Here is a 13,300-nt window from a genome sequence, read left to right as displayed (position 1 = left end):
CTCTCCTCTCCTCTCACTCTCTCTCTCTCTCCCTCTCTCCTTCTCTCTCTCTCTCTCTCTCTCTCTCTCTCTCCTCTCTCTCTCTCCTCTCTCCCCCTCTCTCTCTCCTCTCCCCCTCCTCTCTCTCTCTCTCCCTCTCTCTCTCTGCCTCTCTCTCTCTCTCTCTCTCTCCCTCTCCCTCTCTCTCTGGCAATGACAGAAGTGTGAGAAGCAACCATTTGACTCTGTGTGTGTGTGTGTGTGTGTGTGTGTGTGTGTGTGTGTGTGTGTGTGTGTGTGTGTGTGTGTGTGTGTGTGTGTATGTGGCATATGGATAGTGGCAAGTGTAAAATATATGCTCTCTCTCTCTTCTCTCCCTCAAGAACCCATTACATATACTGTATGTGTTAGTATCTCCTTGAAGGGCTGCTACACACACACACACACACACACACACACACACAAACACTGAATAGATACATTGAGTTTATCTATTCAATCACAGATACAGCTAATGGGCTATGGAGAAGCTGTGCCAGCACTAGATACAACACCATATAATCTCTCTCTTTCTTTCTCTCTCTCCCCACCTTTCTAGAGCAGGTGTTGTTGCCTGACTATCTGATCAACATACAGACTGGTGAACAGTGCAAAATTAATGTTAGACTCCATAATAATGAGCTGCTTTCATCTCAGTCCAATTTAACTAGGAGAGGAAGAGGAAAGAAGGGATGTAGAGGAAGAGAGGGTACGAAGTCTCATTTCTACCCTCCCACAGAATAGGAACAGATATACTACACTCCAGAACATTGTCGGTTAGGAACAAATTCTTATTTTCAATGACGGCCTACCGGGGAACAGTGGGTTAACTGCCTTGTTTAGGGTTAGCTAACAGTCTGAGAAGGTAGTGCAGCTAACGTACAGTAGTTTGCTAACGTTAGCTAACAGTCTGAGAAGGTAGTGCAGATAACGTACAGTAGATGGCTAACGTTAGCTAACAGTCTGAGAAGGTAGTGCGTGTGTGTGTGTGTGTGTGTGTGTGTCTGAGAAGGTAGTGCAGCTAATGTACAGTAGCTGGCTAACGTTAGCTAACAGTCTGAGAAGGTAGTGCAGCTAACGTACAGTAGTTTGCTAACGTTAGCTAACAGTCTGAGAAGGTATTGCAGCTAATGTACAGTAGTTTGCTAACGTTAGCTAACAGTCTGAGAAGGTAGTATCTGTTTGGGGTCTAAACAAACAATAATAATGTGGCCATGTAACCTTTCTATGACATGTACAGGTAACTACCAAAATAAAGGAAACACTTTAGTAAATTAGGGATTTAAAGTATGCAGGTGCTTCTACACCAGGGTTCCTGGTCCCCATCATGTGGTTCCTGGTTCCTCCTCCCACAGGAGAGGACAGGGGAACAATCCTATCAAAGTGTTTATTATTTTGTGATGTCATTAAGGATGGTATAACTAAATAACTGTATCTCAGAGGGTGTACACATTAATAGTTGTCAGGTTTGCATCTAAATGTTGTATAAAATATATTATTAAGTATGACAATATTTCTGAAAATATAGAAATGTGATTTTAGCCTTCTAGATTAGATAATGGCTTTTCATATAAACCTGGGCCCAGCGGGTAAGGTAAGCACACGTGAACACAGACATTGTGTAGGCATGATGGAACGCCCCTAAGACCAGAGTGCTTAAAAGGACTTGCTAGTGAAATTTACATTAGATCAAAACATGCCGGGTTGCTGCCGACGTGTAAAGTGGTCATAGCTGTACCCTGAACAATAAACCATTGAGACCAGATAACGTGAGGCCGTGGTCCATACGTTGAAATGGTGAGAAACTTTGTAAACCAGACCAAAACATTGACCATCTGCAGCTGTGCATGTAAAGTAGTCTAGAACATTTGACCAAAGACGAAAGGCAAGAACAGATCCATCTGAACACCGTGTGGTACATCTGAAGTATCTATAATAACAAACACTCCAGGACAAAAGCCTACAACTAAGAAAGACATTGTGACCTCTGGTGGACAACCAGATACTTACATCGAACCACTTCCCATAGATGGATTGAGTGGTTTCAACAGAGAGACGAGAGAAAGACATCTACGCATAAATATATATTGCATTGACTCTTTGTCTCTCCCTCTTCTAGTAGGCCGTCCCTTTCCATTGCGTAACCAAACGGTCATGCTTTTGTTAGTCCACTAGGGACCTGTTTTCATTGTATTATGTATGTAATCAATAACCTATGCTGTGTGTGTTTACGTATTCGGTGTGTGAGGATTTAGTTAGTTAGTAAATAAATAATTAAGCCAATTTGTTTATCGCTGACTCATCACTTAGGTTAGGGTTCATGCAGATATCCAATGTTTATGCGATGTTCAGAATGAGACTGATGAGGTAATAATTAATAATTGACTGTTATTGATGTAAGCGATATTTAGATAATCTCTAGAGTTTAAGTCGGGAGATAGTAACTCGGTAAACAACTGTTCCCGTGGTGCCCCAAATTCCTAATGATAGTCAAGTCACAACACTGGCCAGGCCCAGTTGCCCATTATTGGCTACCATGGCTGTGTTATAATTTAGTTTAGAATAAACAAAGAAACAGGTAACTGCCAAAATAATGGAAACACTTGAGTAAATAAGAATATTGAAAGCAGCGGTGGAATTAACATCCCATCATGCTTAGGGTCATGTATAAATATGCTGGCCAGGCCCAGTTGCCCATAATATTATCTACCATGGCTAGAAGAAGAGATCTCAGTGATGTTGAAAGAGGGGTGATTGTTGGGGCACGTTTAGCAGGAGCTTCAGTGATGAAGACTGCTCAACTTGCTGATGTTTCACCATATGCCATGGCCGTCTCAGTCACCAGATCTCAACCCAATTGAACTCTTATGGGAGATTCTGGAGTGACGCCTGAGACAGCGTTTTTCCTCCACCATAAACAAAAACACCAAATGGTTGAATTTCGATGGTGGAAGAAGGGTGTCGCATTCCTCCAATAGAGTTCCAGACACTTCTAGAATCTATGCCAAGGCTCATTGAAGCCGTTCTCGTGGTGTCCCACAACCTATTGAGAAACTTTATGTTGGTGTTTCCTTTATTTTGGCAGTTACCTGTAGTAGGATTAGAAAAGTAATATAAAATGTGCTTATTGCAGCTAAAATGTGTTGTTTGACGTTTCACTGCAACATTTTGGAATGTTCATTGAAATCGTTGGAACTGAAATTGTTACTAAGTAACATGTTCATCGCAAACTCTAACACTGTAAGCTTAATCGTTTCTCCTCTCACCTGTATTGTCCTGTCCATTCTGATTGGTCGCTGGGCTGACGGCCTGCACTGGTTGACTGAATCCCAATGTTGTCCTCTGACCCTGAACCATCATCTGGTTCTTGGTTGCTGTGACAACGACAGACCCCGGGGTTGCCCGTGCAACAGCTCCCAGACCCAGTTGCGGGCGCATCCCTATGCCAGAGCGGAGCAGACTGCCACTGCCGCCGGCTTGAGCCGCCTGCGTTGCCATCCTGGGGCCTGAGGGGTCCTCGCTGCCCGCATTTCTACCCATCTGAAAAGTGAGAATGAAATGGAAGTTAAGCCATGTGGTGAGTTAGGCTACAGTAAACTACAGTAAATGTTCATTTCAGAAACCTCTGAAGAGGATGTTAAATTATGCATAGGGTTCCTGTGGAGGAGACATTTTAGCATGAGTTCCAAATGGCCTACTCCCTATATCGTGCACTCCCAGCAAACCGGGAACATTCCCAGAACATATGCTAGTGTTTTTAAAAAACATTCCAATTAAAATAATGTTTTTGATAAAAAAATATTTTAAAAAAACATCTGAAAAGTGTTTTTCATTGTGTAAGTATGTTTATTTAATGAGACTTTAATGAAATCATTTATTTCCCAGAGCCTCCTGCTCAGTCTGATCGTGTGGGCGTTAGGAAACAAATTTGAAGATATTTACATACACAGCCCTGATTGGCTGATAGGATTGTAGAGCCCACCGCCTTACCCAGATAAGCGGTCATTCGTCTATTATAATCAGATCAGATTGTGATGTCGTGATGTGGGCCAAAAGTTCCTTCCCACCTGAAAAGGATTATTTTTCTCAAAAAAAGGTCATAATCAAACTTTTCACAATTTCAGATTGTTATTTTGACCTTATAATTATGTTTTTAAATAAAATATCCTATGAATGTTTTCCTAACATTCCCCCAAATGTTATGCACAAAATCTATAACAATCTAATCTCTTGTGGACAGAATGGTACTGTAGATCTGTCATGATACAATGGGAGATAAGCATTAGTTCCAGTGCTTTGGACAAATCGCCATTTTGCAGGTTTTAGCATCTTTTTGAGGGAAGGGGGAAGGGGGACCTTTGGCCCATAGACTTGCTCATCATTTTCAAAGAGAGCTTTTTCGTTCCTGGTTCCAATCTCTTCTCAACACATATGGACCTTAAATAAATATGACCCAAAACATCCAACAGGATGACGAATCATGCAGTGGAACCTCAAAAGGTTGTCCCCTGTCTCCACTGTAGTTTCTTATTGTCGCTCATGAAGACTTGGCACAAACTGGAATACAGTGGGCAGACAAGCCATGCAGTGTACCAGAACAAATTTCCTCTTTAGTTGTCATTTCCCACAGTCTGTTGACACATGCTACTACCATTTATGTTACGTGCGTCTGTCCACAAGAGATTATGGGGAGATTATTAAACCATGCAGTGGACAGTCGACTTGGTGCTCCTGTCCCACAATCATATACTCTTTAGTCTATAATCATAGACAAATACATAAAGCTGTCATCAAGGCAAAGCTACTTTGAAGATTTTGATTTGTTTAACCCTTTTTTGGTTACTACATGATTGATGATGATTTTGGTTATTACATCAATTTGATTTCATCACTACTTTTCTACAATGTAGAAAATAGTATAAAATAAAGAAAAACCCTGGAATAAGTAGGTGTGTCCAAACTTTTGACTGGTACTGTAGATTAACATATTGCAGACAACTTCAGAAAATGTTAAACTACATCAAACTGCAATGAAGAGTAGAGAGCAATTTTTTTTCTTTTTCCAAGTTTTTGTTTCAAAGTCAGCAAATTACATTCCACGATTCTGTGTATTTTAGTGTGTGTGTGTGTGGGGGGGGGGTGTATTACTCTCAGTACCAGATATCCCCACAAGGATGATAAAACAAGTAAAATTCTCCCTGGTGGGGTCATTCCCAGGTCCCCACAAGGACAAAGGCTGTTTTAAGGGTTAGGGTGTTCTATATTTCTTTCTTAATTGTGTTCTTTATCACAACAGAAACACAAAGGCTCATTGGTAATCAGCACTTCTAAAACCATTCCATACATGGGCTCTGGTCAAAAGCTGTGCGCTGCATTATTTTATATACAATTTTATTTTTAGATTTTATAGACAACACAAAACATAGACATACAAACATCAACCACATCACCCCTGTCCAGACCCAATACCCCACACACAATACCCCATAACGACAAAGCAAAAACAGGTTTTTATAATTTAAAAAAAATGTTTCTCTAATATGGTCATACATTTGGCAGGAGGTTAGGAAGTGCAGTTCAGTTTCCACCTCATTTTGTGGGCATTGTGCACATAGCCTGTCTTCTTTTGAGAGCCAGGTCTGCCTTTGGCGGCCTTTCTCGATAGCAAGGCTATGCTCACTGAGTCTGTACATAGTCAAAGATTTCTTTAATTTTGGGTCAGTCAAAGTGGTCACATATTCTGCCACTGTGTACTCTCTGTTTAGAGCCAAATAGCATTCTTGTTTGCTCAGTTTTTATGTTAATTCTTTCCAATGTGTCAAGTAATTATCTTTTTGTTTTCTTATGATATGGTTGGGTCTAATTGTGTTGCTGTCCTGGGGCTCTGTGGGGTGTGTTTGTGTTTGTGAACAGAGCCCCAGGACCAGCTTGCTTAGGGGACTCTTCTCTAGGTTCATCTCTCTGTAGGTAATGGCTTTGTTATGGAAGGTTTGGGAATCGCTTCCTTTTAGGTGGTTGTAGAATTTAATGGTTATTTTCTGGATTTTGATAATTAGCAGGTATCGGCCTAATTCTGCTCTGCATGTATTATTTGGTGTTTTACATTGTACACTGGGGATGTTTTTACAGAATTCTGCATGCAATTTGGTATTTGTCCCATTTTGTGAATTCTTGGTTGGTGAGTGGACCCCAGACCTCACAACCATAAAGGGCAATGGGTTCTATAACTGATTCAAGTATTTTTAGCCAGATCCTAATTGGTATGTCAAATTTTATGTTCCTTTTGATGGCATAGAAGGCCCTTCTTGTCTTGTCTCTCAGATCGTTCACAGCTTTGTAGAAGTTACCTGTGGCGCTGATGTTTAGGCCGAAGTACGTATTTGAGAGGTCAAATATACTGTTCAGGTTTTCTACTGCCAAGTTTACACCTTCACTATTACAGTGAAACGTTTTGTCTAGGAAGTTGTCTAGAAGGGAGTGAATTTGTTGTTGCCTAAGGTAGGTTTCTATACTACTCTCCTTTCATCTATGGCCTGTCTTAATATTATTCAGTTCCTTTGGCTTTGATGTGTGTCAGTGGGCTGACTGAACGCTCTGAGAGTCTCTGGGTTGAGGTCAGTGATAAAGTAGTCTACAGTACTACTGCCAAGAGATGAGCTATAGGTGTACCTACCATAGGAGTCTCCTCGAAGCCTACCATTGACTATATACAGACCCAGCGTGCGACAGAGCTGCAGGAGTTGTGACCCGTTTTTGTTGGTTGTTTTGTCATAGTTGTGTCTATGGGGGCATGTGGGGGAGGGAATGCTGTCACCTCCAGGCAGGGGTTTGTTCCCCTGTGTGCTAAGAATTGTCAGGTTCTTGTCCAGTTCTGGCATGTAGGTCGCCACAGACTAGCACATGTCCCTGGGCCTGGAAATGATTGATCTCCCCATCTAGGATGGAAAAGCTGTCATCGTTAAAGTATGGAGATTCGAAGACTCGATCATGGCCACTCTTACTTGGCTGCTTTGTGTGATGTATTGTTGTCTCCACCTTCTTGCCCTTTGTGCTGTTGTCTGTGCCCAATAATGTTGATACCATGTTTTGTGCTGCTACCATGTTGTGTTTCTACCATGCTGTGTTGTCATGTAGTGCTGCCATGCTATGTTGTTGTCTTAGGTCTCTCCTTATGTAGTGTTGTGTTGTCTCTCTTGTCGTGATGTGTGTTTTGTTCTATATTTATATTTTATATATTTATAATCCCAGCCCCCGTCCCCGCAGGAGGCCTTTTGCCTTTTGGTAGGCCGTCACTGTATATACGAATTTGTTCTTAACTGACTTGCCTAGTTAAATAAAGGTTAAATAAAAATATATAAAAATAAATAAATAAATGGGGGGATTTCGGTAGCATCTGTTGAGATAATTTCCTTATTAATTTCAAGCCAGATGTAAAATGTTCCTGTTTTGACTAATTTAATAGAGTGGGTCAGGTCTGCTCTATACCAAATTAGCATACCCCCTGAGTCTCTTCCCTGTTTCACACCTGGTAGTTTGGTGGATGGGACTACCAGCTCTCTGTAACCTAGAGGACAACCAGTGGGTCCGTCTCCTCTATACCACCCACCTGGTAGTGTGGTGGATGGGACTACCAGCTCTCTGTAACCTAGAGGACAACCAGTGGGTCTCCTCTATACCACCCACCTGGTAGTGTGGTGGATGGGACTACCAGCTCTCTGTAACCTAGAGGACAACCAGTGGGTCCGTCTCCTCTATACCACCTGGTAGTGTGGTGGATGGGACTACCAGCTCTCTGTAACCTAGAGGACAACCAGTGGGTCCGTCTCCTCTATACCACCCACCTGGTAGTGTGGTGGATGGGACTACCAGCTCTCTGTAACCTAGAGGACAACCAGTGGGTCTCCTCTATACCACCCACCTGGTAGTGTGGTGGATGGGACTACCAGCTCTCTGTAACCTGGAGGGCAACCAGTGGGTCCGTCTCCTCTATACCACCTGGTAGTGTGGTGGATGGGACTACCAGCTCTCTGTAACCTAGAGGGCAACCAGTGGGTCTCCTCTATACCACCCACCTGGTAGTGTGGTGGATGGGTCTACCAGCTCTCTGTAACCTAGAGGACAACCAGTGGGTCCATCTCCTCTATACCACCCACCTGGTAGTGTGGTGGATGGGACTACCAGCTCTCTGTAACCTAGAGGACAACCAGTGGGTCCGTCTCCTCTATACCACCCACCTGGTAGTGTGGTGGATGGGACTACCAGCTCTCTGTAACCCAGAGGACAACCAGTGGGTCCGTCTCCTCTATACCACCCACCTGGTAGTGTGGTGGATGGGACTACCAGCTCTCTGTAACCTAGAGGACAACCAGTGGGTCCATCTCCTCTATACCACCCACCTGGTAGTGTGGTGGATGGGACTACCAGCTCTCTGTAACCTAGAGGGCAACCAGTGGGTCCGTCTCCTCTATACCACCTGGTAGTGTGGTGGATGGGACTACCAGCTCTCTGTAACCTAGAGGACAACCAGTGGGTCCATCTCCTCTATACCACCTGGTAGTTTGGTGGATGGGACTACCAGCTCTCTGTAACCTAGAGGGCAACCAGTGGGTCCGTCTCCTCTATACCACCCACCTGGTATTGTGGTGGATGGGACTACCAGCTCTCTGTAACCTAGAGGACAACCAGTGGGTCCATCTCCTCTATACCACCCACCTGGTAGTTTGGTGGATGGGACTACCAGCTCTCTGTAACCTAGAGGACAACCAGTGGGTCCGTCTCCTCTATACCACCTGGTAGTGTGGTGGATGGGACTACCAGCTCTCTGTAACCTAGAGGGCAACCAGTGGGTCCGTCTCCTCTATACCACCTGGTAGTTTAGTGGATGGGACTACCAGCTCTCTGTAACCTAGAGGGCAACCAGTGGGTCCATCTCCTCTATACCACCTGGTAGTGTGGTGGATGGGACTACCAGCTCTCTGTAACCTAGAGGGCAACCAGTGGGTCCGTCTCCTCTATACCACCTGGTAGTGTGGTGGATGGGACTACCAGCTCTCTGTAACCTAGAGGGCAACCAGTGGGTCCGTCTCCTCTATACCACCTGGTAGTGTGGTGGATGGGACTACCAGCTCTCTGTAACCTAGAGGACAACCAGTGGGTCCATCTCCTCTATACCACCCACCTGGTAGTGTGGTGGATGGGACTACCAGCTCTCTGTAACCTAGAGGGCAACCAGTGGGTCCATCTCCTCTATACCACCTGGTAGTGTGGTGGATGGGACTACCAGCTCTCTGTAACCTAGAGGACAACCAGTGGGTCCGTCTCCTCTATACCACCTGGTAGTGTGGTGGATGGGACTACCAGCTCTCTGTAACCTAGAGGACAACCAGTGGGTCCATCTCCTCTATACCACCCACCTGGTAGTGTGGTGGATGTGACTACCAGCTCTCTGTAACCTAGAGGACAACCAGTGGGTCCATCTCCTCTATACCACCTGGTAGTTTGGTGGATGGGACTACCAGCTCTCTGTAACCTAGAGGGCAACCAGTGGGTCCGTCTCCTTTACACCATGTTTCTTGTAGGATGACAATGTCTGTATTTTCCAATTTCTTTTAGGCCAAAGGCATATGACCTCAGACCTTGTCTATTCCAGGATGAGATAGTTAAAGCTTTGTGTTCCATAGTGTCTAGTGTTGTTTTTGTGTGGTTTAGGACCAGACCGTCTCTCTATCTCTCTCCCTCTCTGTCCCTTTCTCCCTCTCTCCACCGTCACTCTCCACCCAGGTAGATACCCACTCCATCCATCTCTCCGTCTCTACAGGCAAATACCTCCACCATCCCATTCTCCACACCCACAATACAATAAAACACAACACTACACAACAATCCTTTTCTCTTTGTCTCCCTCCCTCCCTCCCACCCTGCCTCCCTCTCTGCCTCCTTACCTCTGCTGGTTGGTACTTGTCCACCAGTGGTCCATAGAAGCTCTCAGCCTTGCTGCCCAGCTTCGGAGGGGCTGTGTGGCTACGAGTGTGGGCTCCAGTGTGTGTGTGAGAGCCAAACTGTGTGTGTGTCGGGGGGACAGTGTGTGTGTGGGTGTGTGTGTGAGAGCCAAACTGTGTGTGTGTCGGGGGGACAGTGTGTGTGTGGCCATGGGATCGGATCCCCGTTCCCATCATACCAGAGTTGAACAGACGGTTTTTCTGCATCTCCTGTCTGTATTTGTCATAGAGGAGGTTGGAGGCACTCAGGACCGGTGTGTTTCTGGACGCTATGCCGCGGGAGTGTGTGTTAGTGTGCGTTTTGGAGCTAGAAGAGTGCTTCTGAGGTGTGTGTGTGGCAGGGGAGTGTGTATGTGTATAGGCAGAAAGCCTGGAGGGCAGGGAGGAGACCTGGTAAGGCCCATCTGAAGCCTGGGGTTTGAGTTGAGGACCCTTCCGGATGTAGGTGATGATTTTGGGCCGCACTCCTTTGGGCTTGGGGGGGCTGGGGCTGGGGTTAGGGGCCTGGTGGTGTAGAGGAGGTATGGGTATCCCTGTAGAAGCGAGGTTAGATTTGAGAGGTGGTCTAAGCCCATTGCTACCATAGCCCTGGGGATACCTAGTTGAACCTGTAATAATCCTCGAAGGGGACATCGGCTGTTGTTGTTGTTGTCTCCGTGGTGACCCCTGTGGGGTTCCGAGTGGGGAGCGAGGGGGTGTGTGTGAGTGTGGTTGAGAGGTGACGGTAGCCCCACAGCGGTTAGTTCTATGGTATCTGAGCTGAGACTGGTCCTGGTACTGATGTCTCCTCTCCAGGCTAGAGGTACGCTCTGAGTTGATCCCACGTCTATCCAGGGAACGAGCCTCTCTTTGGGCAGACTGGCTGGCCTGGGGAGCTCCGGGGCAGGAACTGGGCTGGTAATGGGGGTGGGAGTAATTGCTACAGTTGACCATTGAACTCTTGACCTCTAGGGTCTCTTGTGTTCGCCTGCCGTCGACCCCGTGGTGACCTGGGTCCACGACCTTATGACCTGCATCAGGAGACTGGGAGGGAGAGGTCGAGGAGCGCCGTCTTGTGATTGGCTCAGCTAAGCTCCTCCCTCTTCCTGGTTCCAACTGACAGAGAGGTCGGACGAGCTGTTGCCTGCGAGGAGGAGGAGGCCCTGCTCCCTTTTTCCTCTGTCCTATCCCTCCATCTGAGGAGGACAAAATGCTGTTTCCCTGGTAACACCCAACATCCCGTGTAGACCCCTCCTCTGTCGCACTTTGGCCACTTTGACCCCTCGACAGTTCTACTTCCAGGTTAGATGTTTCCTGGTACTGATGATGTACTTCTTGGTCAGTTGACGTCGAGTACTGAAGTCCTCCCAGGTTAGGAGTGTCCTGAGAGTGTGGTGCTGCTGTGGAGTTCAGGCCGACAGGGGGAACCCTTCTCTTGGCTGAGGTAGTGGGATTGGGGTTAAAGGTCAATGGTTGTCCAGTAGGGTCCAGACTGCTACTCAGGGTGGACACAGCAGACACACAGAGACTCCCTCTGTCACCCCCGCTGTTCTGCTCTCCTCCTCCTCCTCCTCCTCCTCTTCCCGTCTCTTTACCTCCTTCTGATCGAGGGCCGCTGTAGTTGAGGTCCTGACGGAGCATCTCTCTCTCTCTCTTTACCTCTTTTTGTCTATCCATCCCTCTGTCCCTCCCATTGCTATCGTTATCGTTCCTGTGAACAGAAACACAGCTGGCCGTGGAGCTGGAAGAGATCGACAGCAGTCCTTCACCTGCTCCTCCGTTAGAATCCTCTCCTTCATCATCATCCTCCTCATCTTCTCCTACTCTCTTTCCACCCCCACCTCCATCTGCATGGAAGGTGTGTATCTCGCGACACTCAAGCAGTTCCAACTTCTGGATGTCATGGTTCAGACATCGCTCCTCCGTGCCCCAGATAATAAGCTTGTCCTGGGCTTCGCTCTGGGCCACCAGGGGGGGTAGAGGGCTGGAGGCCTGGTCGTCTGGGTCCTCCCCCATTAGCACTAGCTGGTTAGCGTTAGCATCTCCAGTCGGAGGGTGAAACAGGACATGAGATTTGTTGTTGTTGTTTTTAATGTCTCGTCCGCTGACAGACAGACTCTGGAGACCAGCTGGGACACTCATAGCGGAGGAAGGGTCCTTCAGGCAATCTCAAAGACACCTCTCGGGTTCTGCTGCCATTAATGGATTTGTGTGTTCTCCTCCTCCTTTCTTTCTCTCTCTTTCTTTTTCCTTCTATTGTTTACTTCTCTCTCTCTTCTCCCTCTCTCTCTCTCTCTCTCTTCTCCCTCTCTCTCTCTTCTCCCTCTCTCTCTCTTCTCCCTCTCTCTCTATGGGTGCTTTCTGGGTCTTTGTTATAGCCAGGGAACAAGAGAATGAAATCTCATCTCACATCCTTCCTTTTTTCACTCCTCCTTTCCACCTGTGACCTTGGTTTGACCTTGAGCTCACTGGGTAGAGGGTTCTGGTGACATCACTGGGTAGAGGGTTCTGGTGACATCACTGGGTAGAGGGTTCTGATGACATCACTGGTTAGAGGGTTCTGATGACATCACTGGGTAGAGGGTTCTGATGACATCACTGGGTAGAGGGTTCTGACGACATCACTGGGTAGAGGGTTCTGACGACATCACTGGGTAGAGGGTTCTGATGACATCACTGGTTAGAGGGTTCTGATGACATCACTGGGTAGAGGGTTCTGATGACATCACTGGGTAGAGGGTTCTGACGACATCACTGGGTAGAGGGTTCTGATGACATCACTGGTTAGAGGGTTCTGATGACATCACTGGGTAGAGGGTTCTGATGACATCACTGGGTAGAGGGTTCTGATGACATCACTGGTTAGAGGGTTCTGACGACATCACTGGGTAGAGGGTTCTGACGACATCACTGGGTAGAGGGTTCTGATGACATCACTGGTTAGAGGGTTCTGATGACATCACTGGGTAGAACATTCTGATGACATTTTGTTGGGAAGTCTGTCTGTCTGTCACCGCTGCTGTCCCTGATTCAGTCTGCAATGAAGAAGAACAAAGAGAATATCGGTTACATACAAGTTATATTCAAGGTTAATTTCAGTTACATATCAGTTACATACAAGTTAGTCTTTCCTTTTTCTCCACTGCTCAGTGAATCCCCATCTGGGAAGTTTAAAATGGAATCTCTTTATAACTCAGGGCATCTTTACAGCAGGTTGGGGACTAAGGACACTGAGAACCCCTACCACAGACTGTTATTACTCACGAGGGGAGAAGAGAAGCAAGGGATGAGAGGAGAATAAATCT

The 13,300-nt window shown here is 46.3% G+C and overlaps 1 protein-coding gene across 1 annotated transcript; it reads right to left on the bottom strand.

Moving 5' to 3' along the window:
• Window positions 1-3,223: 3,223 nt before the first annotated feature.
• Window positions 3,224-12,281, bottom strand: LOC115182303 (microtubule-associated tumor suppressor candidate 2 homolog). Its single transcript, XM_029743931.1, has 2 exons — window positions 9,960-12,281; window positions 3,224-3,558 (listed from the first exon to the last, which is right to left on the bottom strand). The coding sequence occupies exons 1-2, from the start codon at window positions 12,135-12,137 to the stop codon at window positions 3,265-3,267; spliced, it is 2,472 nt and encodes an 823-aa protein (XP_029599791.1). The 5' UTR covers window positions 12,138-12,281; the 3' UTR covers window positions 3,224-3,264.
• Window positions 12,282-13,300: the final 1,019 nt, after the last annotated feature.

Source organism: Salmo trutta, unplaced genomic scaffold, assembly GCF_901001165.1.
Source record: "Salmo trutta unplaced genomic scaffold, fSalTru1.1, whole genome shotgun sequence".
Classification (NCBI taxonomy): domain Eukaryota; kingdom Metazoa; phylum Chordata; class Actinopteri; order Salmoniformes; family Salmonidae; genus Salmo; species Salmo trutta.
The sequence above is the reverse complement of the archived record's forward strand: the minus strand, read 5'-3'. Positions and strand labels throughout refer to the sequence as shown.